This window comes from Bombus bifarius, unplaced genomic scaffold (assembly GCF_011952205.1).
Source record: "Bombus bifarius isolate JDL3187 unplaced genomic scaffold, Bbif_JDL3187 scf7180000007973, whole genome shotgun sequence".
Classification (NCBI taxonomy): Eukaryota; Metazoa; Arthropoda; class Insecta; order Hymenoptera; family Apidae; genus Bombus; species Bombus bifarius.
In genome coordinates this window covers 3,222,380-3,237,288 of record NW_022884359.1, presented here as the reverse complement: position 1 = coordinate 3,237,288, position 14,909 = coordinate 3,222,380, and the positions used below count along the sequence as shown (strand labels likewise).

At 36.4% G+C, this 14,909-nt stretch overlaps 2 protein-coding genes across 3 annotated transcripts; one reads left to right on the top strand and one right to left on the bottom strand.

Moving 5' to 3' along the window:
- The first annotated feature begins 1,403 nt into the window (after positions 1 to 1,403).
- Positions 1,404 to 4,113, top strand: LOC117216459 (homeobox protein 10-like). Of its 2 annotated transcripts, none has more exons than XM_033463171.1 (4): positions 1,404 to 1,610; positions 2,398 to 2,639; positions 2,736 to 3,002; positions 3,127 to 4,113. In XM_033463171.1, the coding sequence occupies exons 2-4, from the start codon at positions 2,404 to 2,406 to the stop codon at positions 3,338 to 3,340; spliced, it is 717 nt and encodes a 238-aa protein (XP_033319062.1). In that variant the 5' UTR covers positions 1,404 to 1,610; positions 2,398 to 2,403; the 3' UTR covers positions 3,341 to 4,113. The 2 variants fall into 2 exon arrangements, with proteins under 2 accessions (XP_033319062.1, XP_033319055.1); XM_033463164.1 differs by having other exon boundaries at positions 1,409 to 2,070.
- On the bottom strand, positions 4,101 to 14,589 carry LOC117216471 (fatty acid synthase-like). Its single transcript, XM_033463183.1, has 19 exons — positions 14,260 to 14,589; positions 13,950 to 14,200; positions 13,590 to 13,821; positions 12,959 to 13,377; positions 12,453 to 12,746; positions 12,182 to 12,389; positions 11,933 to 12,093; positions 11,543 to 11,860; positions 10,874 to 11,379; positions 10,313 to 10,617; positions 8,877 to 9,275; positions 7,676 to 8,706; positions 7,358 to 7,602; positions 6,578 to 7,274; positions 5,681 to 6,512; positions 5,128 to 5,600; positions 4,806 to 5,060; positions 4,471 to 4,725; positions 4,101 to 4,394 (listed from the first exon to the last, which is right to left on the bottom strand). Exons 1-19 carry the CDS (start codon positions 14,441 to 14,443, stop codon positions 4,203 to 4,205), a joined length of 7,257 nt encoding a protein of 2,418 aa, XP_033319074.1. The 5' UTR covers positions 14,444 to 14,589; the 3' UTR covers positions 4,101 to 4,202.
- Between the last annotated feature and the right edge of the window lie 320 nt (positions 14,590 to 14,909).

Here is a 14,909-nt window from a genome sequence, read left to right as displayed (position 1 = left end):
TTAAAAGATGTAAGGTTGCATATATTTCAAAGTTAGCGAGAACTAATCGAGTTGGAAGAATCCTGATTAGATTATTTTCACTTTCTATGCGAGGTTTAATATCTTTATCAATATCTTTCTACAAATACTTTTCGAATTTTTTTGAAGATAAAAGAATGATGTTTATAAGTAAGAGAAATAAGATTGGAGATTTATATTATCTTGAGTCAACTGTTTCTAGGAAGGTTTACGGAGCCGAGACTGAGGCCTGAATAAAAGGAGAATAATGATAGACGGAGCAATTTTTTCTTATTTCACGCACCGAACTTTCACAGCTAAACAGGTTTTATACTACTGTCAAATTAAGATCCAGCAGGTATATTTTCGGTTCTATCCATGACAAAAACTTAAAGTATACAATTAACATTATAACGTCATGTCTCTTATACAGGATGTTCATGCAGATATTTCTATTGTAGTAAAAATGACAATGCATCATTTTTGATTGATGACTGTAATTTGCGAAGAGTGTTGTTATTTCCGACTTTTCCTTATTTTAAAATATCGATGAAAGATAATGTTAAGAAATTACTCAAATCCGAGTTTTTTACAAAATAAAATTACAATTAATTCATAGAATGAATAATTTTTTTGAGTTTACAGCGAGATAACATAATTCTTTTGCAGTCTTGCGAGTGTGGTTGCATTTTCTAAGGCGCCAGTGATGTGTATTATTGCGCATTTAACAACACGTGTTTTCTTTACACTTGTCAGATACTTATACATTCTCAAAGTATTCTAAAGTTGCCAAATTATATTTATAATACTATAAAAATATATTATCTCTGAACCAAAAGTTCTATTTGAAGGCTTCGTCAAAAGTTTACGAAGCTGTAAAACGATATTTTGTATTTTTAAACTACTGTGAATCAAATCAAAAGTATTCAAAGAGCTAATTATTCATTAAACTGGGACCATCTTTAACATTTATTATACATTTAAGATGGCTATTCATACTGCGTACTAATTTTTTATTAGATATATGTTTGCAATAAATATTTTGTAACTCTTATATACATTTTCAGATTGGTTCCAAATTTTACCAATTATAGTTATAACAATCGTGTTTCATTACAGTGTTAATGAAATTTCAAAATATTTTATACATCACACATACACACACACACACGCACGCACACACACACACACACACACACACACACACACACACACACACACACACACACACACACACACACACACACACACACACATATAAGTTTTCTATCATTACTATTCAAATACTTTTGCGAACTACTTTATTTAAGATGAATTTCCAATTTTTTATAAATTTTGTCTACACACGAGAATATTCGAAAGTTTTGTAAAAACATATTTCGCCGCGATGAGTTCGCGCATGCGCGAACATCTTACTACAGGTCAAGTTCGTAGTTTAAAGGCTTAGAATCCATGCGTATGGTTAAGTAAAGCAGCGAATGAGTATTATTGTTTTGCGGTGAGGTTGATCTTGAAATTTATGTTTGCAAAGGATTCCTAGAAACTCTTGCGTGGATTTACACAGTGTAGATACAGTCACGCGGATTATTTATTAAATACTATATCGACCATAGGTACCACCATCTGTTCTATCAAACCTATCGTGACATTTCGAGACGAAAACAAACAATTAGTTCTGTGCGATCTTTCTCGAATAGCGTGTCGCGTATTATAGAGTATACGTTGCAGATAAATATATCGTTGGGAGTAATATTTCAATTTCCATCACTCTCGGTTTAGCACGCATTTACGTATCGTTATACGCATTACAGTAAGTGCCGTGCATTTCCTGATTAACGGCAAGTGAACAATAGAGGTTAGCGTCTGAAAAATAGTTCAAGGATTCGCATTGTGTGACGAAGTGTCTTCTAACGTATTTTATCATACACTCTTTTTTCACGAGACTTGCGCCAAAAACGTATATGTTACACAACGCCGATGCTTTTGTGAGATTCTTCATAAGCACTGCCTGTGAAGACGTACACTCGAAGGCCAAAGCACGTTCTCTTGAGTTCTCGGTGGTTCCAAATGACAGTAGGCAATTTACTATTTACAAATTTTACATATTGATTTAATCAAATCCAAATAAAATACTCTATGAAGAAAGCATTTTATTTTCATTCAGAATTCCGTTGAACTTGTCAATATGATATTTACATACGAAAACGATCCAAAGTTACTACCCATCGCAAATACTGTTATTTTTGTAACAGATAAAATTGAATATTCGAGGAATTGTTATGTTATACATTTTTGAAAACAAATTGTTGTACTTGAAATTGTTTGTTGATTATAGTTAATACTTAAAAGTATGCAGCAGTATCTAAATAGTATGAAATCTATTTTCCTACTCTGGTTCAGAATGCAATGGGAGGAACGAATCTCCATACACCTCCATCCATATTTCAACATATGATGAATCAGCAAAATACATCACAACAACCAGAGACATGGATGCAAATGCCACAGGTGCCGCCAATGTCTATACCATGGAGTGTACCATCTCTCCAACAACCAGAATTAGTCAGATTTACCGGGGGACCAAGTTTCGAATCAGTTCTTCATCAGAAGAGAAAACTTGAGACCTGCGATCTGCTAGATATGTAAGTAATTTATATAATGATATATATTATAGAAAAACCTTTTTATTTTTTCAATTTGATATGTAATGGATGATATAATGTAATGGATGATTACAGGAGACAAACGAAACAGTTTATAACAGAAGAAAAAATGGCTGCACATTTTAAAGGTTTACATATTAGTTCCAATTATCAACAGTCTTCAGTGCCATCAACTTCAACAGCTGACTCACAACCAGTTAATCCTAGGGAGTTGAATATGGAACTAGAATTGGATGCAGCTAATGCAGATCAAATCAAAACTGGACCCAGGCTAGTTCTTTCAGAGGAACTGAAGAGAATCCAACAAGAACCAATCCTTCCAAATTCCTTGTTATCCAAATTGTGAGTATACATATTTTAATTAAATTAATCTAAATTAAATCAAGTATTTTGTTTCTCTCATTATGATGCAATTTCTGTTAGTAAATAAGATAAAGTGTGAAGGTTTACAGTTTTTCTCTTTCAGGGAAAGGCCCTCCATGGCTTTAGTCCTTTGGGAACCACCGAGCAAGCATCTTCGTATATTTCCAACTAGAGATACACCAACTCCGATTCCTAATGCGTCCGACGATAACAATAACAACAATAATAACAACAATAATAATAATAACGAAGCGATTGCTGATCTGAATCAGACGATATCGGGCAATTCATCAATTTTCGAGCCAATGGAATTATGAAGGCAATTCGTTAGTAAGTTACTTTTACATCTTTGTATATCGTTAGCAAACGAAGAACGCGATATCGAATTGTATTATGTACGAAAGTTAAAAGAAACGAAAGTTATACATTATATTTTTTATCTGACATTACATGTTTGTGTAAGGTTGTGCGAGATATATGGAATGAAGCCTTTCTATTAAATAGAACTATTCTCTACTAGTTAACTAATTATTTAGTTATTTGAGACATATGTACGTATCAATTATTATGTAAAGATAAAAGCTAAAGATCAAGTTCCTTTCATATAATATGATTTGTGTGTGAAAATTGATTAAAGATAAAAAGAAATATAAAAATGGGATTCGTTAATAAATACGTTCATGGGTTTAATGTGAAACTCAGTATTATTGTAATTATTATTAACACAGCATAATTGTATGATTATTATTAATTTTACGTTATCATTTGTGCTTTCTTGTGTATGCAGTATGTTGCGTTTGATTGCGATTAAAATTGTAGTATGATAAACATGCAATACATATAAAAAAGAAAAAGAAAATAAAAAACATAAAAGAATGCGCAAAAACAGGGATAAAATAGAAAAAAAGATTATTCGTAATAAGGTAGCTTTATTTCTACACTATGTGTATGTTACATATATATAATATTAAGGTTGTGTGAAATACAATTCAATTTACTGTATGGGTGATACGTAGATCGTTTGTCGTATGAATGAATTTACTGTGTTTCTGAATGTATGATGATTTTGCATAAAGATATGACAACATTTCATTAATATTGAGTTTTTCATTCATTTGTAATGAATGGAAAGTATGGAATGATAGGTATCGTTGAAGAATGAATCATTCTTACTCATTTTTACGATAACCCCATAAAATTTTCATTCTTTCCATGTAATTCCAGTTCAGAACTTGCGAAATTTAGGGTCTCTTTGAAAGTTTTCGCATCTTCCAAAGGTTCGCCATTAATTGCTGCCGCGGTAATCTTATCATCCAATATGGAAATGTGATTTCCTTCGATCTTGTGTATTTCTACTTTTCCGTGAGTTAACTGAACAAGAAAAATAGTTTCATTATATTCATTCACAAGTCAGCTACTAATACTGTTTAATATTAATAGATATTACCTTCTGCAAACCGTAATCTGAATTTGGAAGTATCACAGCTGGTGTCGTTGGTACCAGTAACGTGATAGGCGTTCTAAGAGGCGGTACAGAAGAAGGATCGTATTTATCTAACACACAGAGACGGTTATAAATAAATGATATAATTTTCTTTTGAGTTTCTGCCGAATAGACCTTATGAATTTCGTCGGTTGTGTATTTGGTTACTAGATCCAACTTTTCATTCCAATTACTACAATTTTTCAGCTTTAATGCGATCTATGAGAACGAATTAGTTATTAATTATTAATTAGACCTAAATTTTGTAGTAGCCGACTGGTACTGAAAAGATATTTCACCTCTGTGATGATTGGCGTTTTGATAACATTCAATATTTCAATCAGAAATGTATTTTGATATTCGTCTTCCGTAGGCGATGCAAGGTGCTCTGATTTTATGGCTTTCATATAATCGGGAGACCCGTCTATTAATATGAGTTGACCTATTAGTATGTAAGGTTCTAATCTCCTTGTTAATTCTATGGCTATCAGTGATCCATATGAATAGCCAACGATTGTGAAATCTCTGCGACCTTTACTCCTTGCTAAAACATACTGAAAGAGAAAGAGGAATATTATATTTTTTTATACTGTGAAATCTTTCTTTTTTGTTAAAACATACTGGTAAAAGACGTTCAGCCATTTCTTCCACTGACTCATTAATGTTGTATATTCCTAATTGCAAACAAGTGGCAGGGAATTTTAATTTTGATGCTAATTCAGCGAAAATCGCAGCAGACCCTTCAATACCCGGTATAAGAAATATTTCATTTCTTTTTTCACCACATTTAACTGGAAGCTCTACGCAATACTGTCCATCTAGTATGGAAACATTCAAGGTCTTCATCAGCAATCTCATGCCAATCACTTTTTCTGTCTTTGTCGTTGTTTTTTTGATTTGTTTTGTTTGCTTCTTTGTATCTTTTGCAGACATTTCTACAAGCTTGGCAATGTTCAAGACTCTAATATCTTGTGCAGTTAGAAACACCTCAAAGTCTCTTTCTAGTGTCTGTTTGATCTCCACAGCCATCATGGAATCCATGCCCAGCTCAGCCAAAGAAGAATTTTGACTCACGGTCTTCATATCCTTTATATCTATAATAGAAGAATAATTTCATTGCATGAAAACTTAACTACAAGTGAACTTACATGACACATATATAAAGAATACTTACTCATAATATTCATCACTGCTTCAAGAACATTACTGACTTCATTAGCACTAGGTACCTTCTCTGCAACCACCATGCTAGCCACAATTGGTCTATTCTGACACATGAACTTGTCTAATTCTTCTAAACACGAGGATATCTTCTGAGCCAAGGTTCCACCGATCACCAGCTGGTGTTTGTTCTCCAGCATCTCTGCAGCAATACCCACATCCCCCACAGCGCCCCATTGAATGGCCATGCCAGGAAGACCTTGTTCCACTCTTCTTTCGCAAATCCTCTCTAACACCGCGTTTCCCATACCATAATTAGATTGACCAGCAGATCCTCTTCCACATGACAAAGAAGAAAACACCACAAAATGTCGAAGATTTGGACAAATCTTCCTAGAAAGTTCATCCAGCTTTTTGGTGATTCTGGCTTTGGGTTTCATGCTTTCTTCAAATGATTCCATAGTTTGGTTTACCATCAGACAGTCTTTCAACAGAGCTGCCAGGTTGAAGATACCATCCACAGGTGCCTGTTCTTCTGCTGATTTCAAGATAAACTCGCAGTCATCTGTTTTTGACGCGTCTACACCAGGAATTATAAGGATTTTCGCTCCATAGGATTTCCAGATATCTATCCTTAATTTCTGATAGCCTGTTTTGACTCCGTTTCGAGTAACTATTACCAGGTTCCTGGCACCGCGTAGGACTAACCAGTCTGCAAGTTCTAGACCTAATCCTCCTAAACCACCTATGATTACGTAACTCTTGCTACTCGTAGCGTTGAAGCGAGGGTAAGCAAGAATTGGTGTATTCAAAGGTGCTTTCTCATCTGCTATCTTAATCAGAATCTGTGAACAATTGGGTAATACTTATTTACGAGATATCAATTATAGGGAACAAATAATATTTATACCTTTCCAATGTGTTTGCCTGCCGCCATATACCTGAAAGCTTCTTCTAACTGGTTCTTTTCAAAACACTTTCTTACCAAAGGCTTGATACATTTTCGATTCACCTGGGCATTAAGAAAATGATGTACCTCTTCTCTTATATGAGGTAAGGTACCATGGATCATGGCATCGAGCATGATTCCATGAAAGCTAATCTCTTTCAAAAACACTTCCATTCCAAGTTGATTATTGACAGACATATCGAATTTACCGATTTCCAAGAAACGTCCACGATAACCTAGGCAACGAATCGATGCCTGGAGCTTGTCTTCAGCCAGGGAATTTAGAACTATGTCTACTCCCTTTCCATGTGTCTGTTTCATTATCATCTGTTCGAAGCTGGTATCTCTGGAATTTCCAATGTGATCATCATCTATACTGGGGAACGTTTCTCTGATATATTTCCGTTTTTCAGGTGTTCCTACTGTCGTGAACACTTCACATCCTTCAGCGAGGGCCACGTTGATAGCAGCTTGACCTACTGCACCGCTTCCACCGTGGATCAACACCTTCTCACCTTTCCTTAATTTTCCAAAGTAGTAAAAGGCGTAGAAAACGGTAAAGTAGGCAGACGGAACAGTTGCTGCGTCCTCCAGGGACCATTCGTCTGGTACTGGCCACAGGGTGAATTTATGGGGAGTAACCAGGTTTGATATACCCCTGAAGATGTAATTAATCTATCAAATTAGCAGAAGACCTATGTTACTGACGTGTAAGGTTCCGATATTTGAGGTATATCTTACTTGCTCTCAACAAAACCCATCACGCGTTTTCCATTAGAGTCGATTCCACTGAACTCAAACCCAATCAGGCAATCGCTCATTTCTCGCTTCTTCACTATAGTTTCCGCCATCAATTTTCCAGTGGCCAACATCACATCTCTGAAGTTCAACGAAGAGTATATTACTTTGATGATGTTATCCTGGCACTTTTCATTCGGTTGTATCCAACCCTCGAACCACTGGATGGAACTCAAATCTCCTCTGACCTATTGCATAACTCTTGTAAATTTTGAAAGATTACAAATTTTTTGTTTTAAATAACAAGAGATATTTACGTACTCTTAAATTGGCATAGCCATGAGAAGTCAAAGTTGGCTGCGGCTCTGGATAAGGCAGGTGTTTGTAGGTTCCCCAGATTTTCCCTGGTCTTAAGACATTATAGCCAATGTCTATATCAAGCTGCTTGGAGTAGAATGGATCTTTCAGTGAAAACTTGGGAGCGTTCTCGTCTTGGATTATCACAGTTTTCACGATCTCACCATTGGGCTCTCTTCTTAAACACTTAACTAATCCTAGGGCACCATTCTCCATATCTCCTTCTGCGACTAGTACCAATCTTACCGTGTCATTACTATTTTTATCTTTTTCATTGTTCAAGACTTTCTTCACATCTTCCAGCCAGGTGAATTCATTGTTGTTCACGTATATTACTTCTGTCTTCTGAGGTGGCTTCTCTGCTTTCTTCAGGAGCAACAGAGTCTGATTCTTGAAACTCTTCTCCAGTACAACATTCAGATCACAAACTTCAAGATAAGAGAAAGTATCTTTATTGACAACACTTTCTCGAAGCAGGATAAATCCATGACCCATTGTTGCAGCTAGAAGTTGGTCCAGAATGTCAGTCGTTTTATTGGATAGAATATTATGAGCAGCTGCTATGAAGACACTGGCATCCTCCGGTAATTTCTTTGGTGTTATTACTGTAATATTTTCAGGAAGCAATAACTTTTCGCCTCGTTCTGATTCTGCGGCAAGTGTCAAATTCGGACGAATCATGGGTATGTTACTTAATACTTTCATAAAGATTGGAGTGAGGGTTTCTTCAGTTGGTACTTTCTCCTCCTGATCGATCACTTCGAGGATCTTTGGCGTGTTTATAATGTGACTCTCCAACGCAAGCTGCGTAGACAAGATGATCATTTCTTCTAATGATGTTTGTGCTTTGTCACGATTGGCTATAAATTTATATTCTTCCAAAATGGGAACAGACGTTAATCTTCGATGCTGAATCGCGTTGGCCTTTATTCCATGGATTTCGATTCCGCCAGATACTACGACATCGTAGTCATTGTACACTGAGATTGGGATTTCTGTAAAACAAAGTTTTATTATTTATTATAACTCGTTACGACACGGATGTTTATGCAGTTCTATATTTTTATATCGTAAGCGTTTCTTATCAGAGCGCCATCCGAGCTACTCGATAATATTGTACAAGTATTTCTAACGTTTCAACATTTGTTTAAACTTTTAAAATTACCATTATTATCTTCGGTAAGGTTCCGAATCGTTTCGTTATGAACTTTCACATCAATTACTAGCTTCCTAATAGCTGTTGGTACATAAAGCGCTCTGGTATCGAGATTCAATATCTTCATCTGTAACATATTATCCATAAACACGGCCCAGTTCTTCGTCCAAGCGATACGTCCCCTGGTTCCCTTGAGTGAAGCGCTCTTCAGCGAACGAAACGGTCCAGTATATTGGTAACCACGAAGTTTTAACTCCTTATAGATATCCTTGCTAGTCAGAACTTCCTCATCCTCAATTTCAGTCAAGAATTTGGCTGGAATTTTCTCCTGCGCAGGATTCGTTTGTACGCGAATTGATCCTGTCACTACTGTCGTGGATCCTTCTGATATTTCGAATTTTCCAGATCCTGAAAATGTTTTATGTTATCTGTAATCTGCCGAGTGCAATTAAACAAGTTAAAATTTATCTATTAATTTTAAATCAGGTGTATCTTATAAATTCTCGTTGTAAGAATAGGCTTCGATGTCTGAGTACAGTTATGTATACAAACGTAAACTCAAGAATACCGCTTCGCGTCTTTCCTTCTCTTTCATGCATTAAACTTGACAGATTAAAGTTAAGATATCTCCCGAACTAATCATTTTTTGATATAGAAAATATGCTTTCTTTTATAGAGAATGCCGAGCTGCATCGATTAATGTATTAAATAATAGGTATGATTCCATTTAAAAAAACAAAGTTGATCTTCACATGACCTTCACTCGCCGATCTACAGAAAAATTAACGCCAGAATATACCCCCTCCCCCCTTAAAACCATTCAATTTTTATCTAAAACATTTTTCAATATAATTAATAGTATCGAAAATATTTCAGCTTCGACTCTTAGATGACTTACCCTGTACATGTAAAATAATTATTCTGCGCGAAGAACAAGATGGGAACAGCGGAGGATATAAATATACATATAGAAGAAGAAATGGATGAGTTAGAGTCGAGTAGAGTGTGAGAGAATTTCAGTTAAATCGACGAAAAAGACAGAGAAAACGTGCGCGGACTTTGGTGATTGAAAAAAATTCTTATGGGTTAAATGCGGAAGTGATTTCTTGCGATAAACTGAAGCAAGATGAATCCTAGTGATTTTAGAGTGGTTGAACTCTAAGATGATCTGGAAAAAGTGGACTTATCGATTTCAGGTACAAAATTTGGCTAAGGTATCACTCGTATAGTAAATTAGGGATTATAATATGTACCTCGGAATTTTTCCAAATCTTTTTAAAGTTCCAAACAATAAGAAATTAGACAGAGAATTGAAGACCCTTTATGCAAACCACGTTTGTGAGTAACGATATTGTCGACGGAGGGTTAATTCTTTGCTCTCATTTTACTTCCTTCCTTACGTCACTAATGTCTTAGAATTAAAAACCTAATAAAAAGATGTATACCTCTTTGAACCATGACAGTTAATGAAATAGAACCGGATTCGGGCATGTTTGTTGCACGTTCGAATTTCACATTCTCAAAAACCACTGATACTTCGTCATAAAGTGCTCCTTGCAGCAAACTAACCGTCTCCCAGACCATAATAAGGTAACCTGTGGCTGGGACTAAGTTTCTTCCGTCGATCACATGATGCATTATATATTCGTAGTTCTCATCTTTCAGAGCTACATCAATCATTCGCTCTGCCGTGGTTATCTTCTGACGTTGAGTATACACTGGTACGAACCAGTCTTCAGAATGCTCCCATCTGAAATTTGACAACAATTTTAGATCTATGTTGCGATCTTTATTTCTTTTTAAAAAGACCTAAAAAAACCCCAATTCGTTTGGCCCAATTTTAGAGAAAGTTATTCATTTTCAAAAAGTGCTGTAATAGTTTTGAAAGTCATTGTATTTCCAAAAATATTCAAAATCTTTTTGCTTGTTGAAACAAGAGTGAAGTTGGAACGTACAAATCTGGAAACTTGATGTTATATGTATATATGTTATTTTATTATATTCACCTAATGTAAGGAGAGACCATGGAAGTGCCACGACTAACAGGAAACTCTACGTGCGGATAAATATTCGCAAGTTGTGGCTGTAGACCAACGTCGTATAATTTTCCAAGGGCTTGCAGGAAGCATTCGGCATTGTCTTTATGGCCTCTCTGAGTCAGTGCAATATTCGTTACAGACTGACTTAAGGATCTCTTTAAAATTGCCTGTAGCAGACCATGAGGTGCAATTTCTATGGTTATAGCGTCAGATGGTATCATTGTCGCTGTTTCCGCGAATAGGACAGAGCTCAACAGGTTATTGGTGTGATATTCGGCGGAAGAATACTTGGCAGCTTCCGTGTACCATTGACTGCGTGGTACGGAAGTGCTCATCCACTTGGAACTTCTTGCTTGTGGCTTGGGAATCACTTTCTTCAGATACGATAATAATCTTGGTCCTGCGTCCGCGATGTAGCGACTGTGATACGCTATGTTGCTGCATGCTACTTCCTTTGCAAAGATCTTGTTGGCCTGGAAGAATTAGAAAATCACAGAGAAAACTCAATTTGTAGATTTTGAGCGTTTCATATTACTAGTATTGCGATATACCTACTACTGTTCTACAAGAAATCAAAGGATCATTTTCTGAAGAATTGTTATTGACTTTTACAGAATCATATCCTTCAAAACAAACCTGTAACTGGGCAACGAATTGCTTCATGGACTCAGCTGGGCCACTTATGGTACAACTATCGGAACTGTTATGGCAAGCAACCTCTATATCCGATGGACATATATCTTTGATCTCTTCATATCCAAGACCAACTGCTGCCATAGATCCTCGAATCATTTTGGTCTCGATAGACGCTAAACCTCTCGAATATGCTGCAAGCACCATTTGCTCGGCCGTAAAGCATCCATCCGCATAAGCACAACCAAGTTCTCCGACAGAATGACCGATTATATTATCCGGTTCGATACCCACGGATGTTAATAGATCCACGAGACCAATCTGAAGAAACATCCATCGTTACCACTGCGCAAGAGTTGGAAATCATTTTTCGAAGAATTACAATCGTTTTACCTGAATAACGGCGATTCCAACGAACGAGTTCAAAATATTATCGAAGGTCTTCTTGTCCTTGTTGGTGATGATATTAACGATATCGATGCCATGTGGTTTTAATACCGCGTCACATTTCTGAACGGCCTTCGCGAAGATGGGGAATCTCATCAATGATTCACCTTTTAGATTTCAAAATGATTAATTATTTTTTTAATTATTTCCTTGCAAATTGTTTACGAATTTTGCTGTTAACATTTCTATATGTACCCATGCCAGGCCACTGTGACCCCATTCCAGAGAACACAAACCAAATTGGTCTCTTTATGCCAGAGTACTCTTGGATGTCTCTTGGTGGTTTCTCTGATGTTTTAGATCCAACCATTGTGTACCCTCTAAATAGATGACCAGTTATATTTTCGGAGTGAATATCGTGCAAAAGTCGAATGTACTCCACGTCCACTGGTATACTTTCGATCTGGAAAAGTAATCGTTATATTTTCCTAGAATTTTCTACTATTTTATACTTCAATTTACTTACATGATTGAGGAGAGTTTCTACTGCTTCTTGTGTACGTCCTGATACTACTACTAATCTAGGCAAATCGTCGGAGGGCGCACCATTATTCACTTTCTCCTTCGTGTAGGATTTTAATAAGACGTGAGCGTTGGCCCCACCGAAACCAAACGAATTTATTCCTACGTAACCACCCTTCCATGGGGTTGGTTCTGTAACTACTTCGACCTTTCCTTCGTCGAAGCACGTCACGCCTTTCATGGGACTTTTGAAGTTTATATTTGGTGGGATCAAGCCACTTTCCATCGCAATAATGATCTTAAAATATTTATTTGTAATTATATTTGACTTTTATATATTATTATTTTATTATATTCTCATCCTGCCATTAGCATTGTTCTTATATACTATTTTTATTCATTTAACTCGAAGAATATCTTAAAATTCTATACTTTTACTCTATCGTCTCTAGTCCATTTTTAAAGAAAAGTTTCAACATTTTTAGAGAATTTCCAACAACAGTCTCATACCTTGGCTACTGAACAGAGACCACTGGCGGGTTCGGTATGACCCATGTTCGACTTAATCGAACCGATTTTGAGAGGAGTGGTTCTGTTCTGGCAGAAGACTTTGTCAATAGCGTTCAATTCTTCAGGATCACCGACGCTAGTTCCGGTACCATGAGCCTCCAAAAAAGCCAGTTCATTAGGAGATATCTTGCACTCTTTGTAGAAGTCTGTCAGAAGCATTTTCTGGACGTTACTGGCAGGGAATGTGATTCCTTGTTCCTTGTAGCCATCGCAGTTGCTTTTCGTGTAGACGACCTGCGCGTAAATTCTCTTTGCGTTTTTCGCCTTCTGCAAGATGATCACGCTGATAGCCTCACTGCGGACGTACCCATTCGCTCTTGCGTCAAAGGATTTGCAATGACAGTCAGCGGACAATACACCTGATATTAGATATCAATTTATTAATACGAGACTCCATCATTTAGGCATCTAAATGTCTTATTGCGAAGAATATCCAAATTACTGTAATTAATGAGAATCTAATGAATGCGACTGATAATGCACTTGATTAAAACAAATTTGACGGATTCCATCTTTTGTTGAGATTATGCAAGCGAAGACTTATTGATTTAATAAAATTATTATAGTTTACCGAGACGAGCGAACTGAAGAGATACATAGGGATGAAGACAAAGATTGGATGCTCCGACGATTACAGTCTCGCATACCCCAGTTCGTATCAATCTGTAAGCTTGATCCAATGCGATTAAGCTAGAACTGCAAGCTGTATCAATCGCGTAAGATGGACCATGTAAACCAAAAAAATAGGAGATCCTGTTGGCCAACATGGCTCTGCTGCATCCAGTAATACCAAAACCATTCGCCTGAAATATATTTGGAGTAGAAGCATATTGAGAAAATAATTTTGCAGGACCATTATCTTTTAATATTTACAAAGTATTTATAAAACATTAGGGAACTATAATTTACGAATGACGCCAAAAACGTTTACTTGTAATTTTTCGTAAAACCAAGTCTTCTCTGACTCGCTGATACAAGATCCTATAACAACTGCCGTATTGGTCCCTTTGAGCTGTCTAGGATTTAATCCTGCATCGACGATGGCTTCGTACGCATTCTCCAGTAAAATCCGACACATAGGATCCAACGTATGAGCTTGTTTGTAATGAACGCCGAAGAAGATAGCGTCGAACTTGGATAAGCCAGACAGCTTACCACCGGCCTTTGGAATTTCCGCATGATCTGTCAACGTACAAGGTTTCATCGTCGTTCTGAATGGCCCTAAGTTAAGTCACACTTACCTTGTCTCCATCTTGAATAGTTTTCCGTGATAAGGTCTACCTTGTTCATTAAATTGTTTTTTAACTCTATTATATTGTTACTTTCCGGAAACCTCCCAGAGATGCCAGTAATCACCACTTCTTCTCCTGGTTCCGTCACCGCGTAGTTCACCTTCAACGGATCTACTTGTGTGTTACAAGACATCCTTCTTTTCTCTTTACAGTTTGCTTTATTTATAAATTTTGATTTCTTTAATTGTTTGATTATCTTTATATCTTCTTTCGATCTTGTTCAGTCAGTCGTGCATATATTAATGAAGTGTTTTCGAGTAATCAATCAGTATCAATATTGTCGCCAAGACCATGGATACAATTGAAGACTGGAGAAACGGAGAAAGGCTTCTTATAACAGACTTTCCCCTCCATGTGGTAATTCGAATTCTCTTCTGAATATTCCTGAAGTTAATCTGTATAACGATTACCGGTCGAAATGACCCCTGAAAATCTAATGGACTGAATTTCGTTGCCCAAAGAGCTCGACGAATTAAAAAATATGCAATAAGATATATTTAGTAGTGATATTGATGTTTATTTTTATAATAAAAAGGTTGACGGACAAGAAGAAAGGAATTAATAAGGGTTTATTCACTTCGTTACTTATTTGCTATAAA

Bases quoted from the DNA above. Each gene is read 5' to 3' on its own strand.
- LOC117216459 (XM_033463164.1), top strand. The intron at 2,640-2,735 runs GTAAGTAATTTA...GGATGATTACAG, and splicing joins ACCTGCGATCTGCTAGATAT to GAGACAAACGAAACAGTTTA. The intron at 3,003-3,126 runs GTGAGTATACAT...TTTCTCTTTCAG, and splicing joins AATTCCTTGTTATCCAAATT to GGAAAGGCCCTCCATGGCTT.
- LOC117216471 (XM_033463183.1), bottom strand. From the start codon at position 14,443: ATGTCTTGTAACACACAAGTAGATCCGTTGAAGGTGAACTACGCGGTG. The intron at 12,390-12,452 runs GTAAGTAAATTG...TTACTTTTCCAG, and splicing joins TAGAAACTCTCCTCAATCAT to ATCGAAAGTATACCAGTGGA. The intron at 10,618-10,873 runs GTGAATATAATA...GTCAAATTTCAG, and splicing joins ATGGTCTCTCCTTACATTAG to ATGGGAGCATTCTGAAGACT.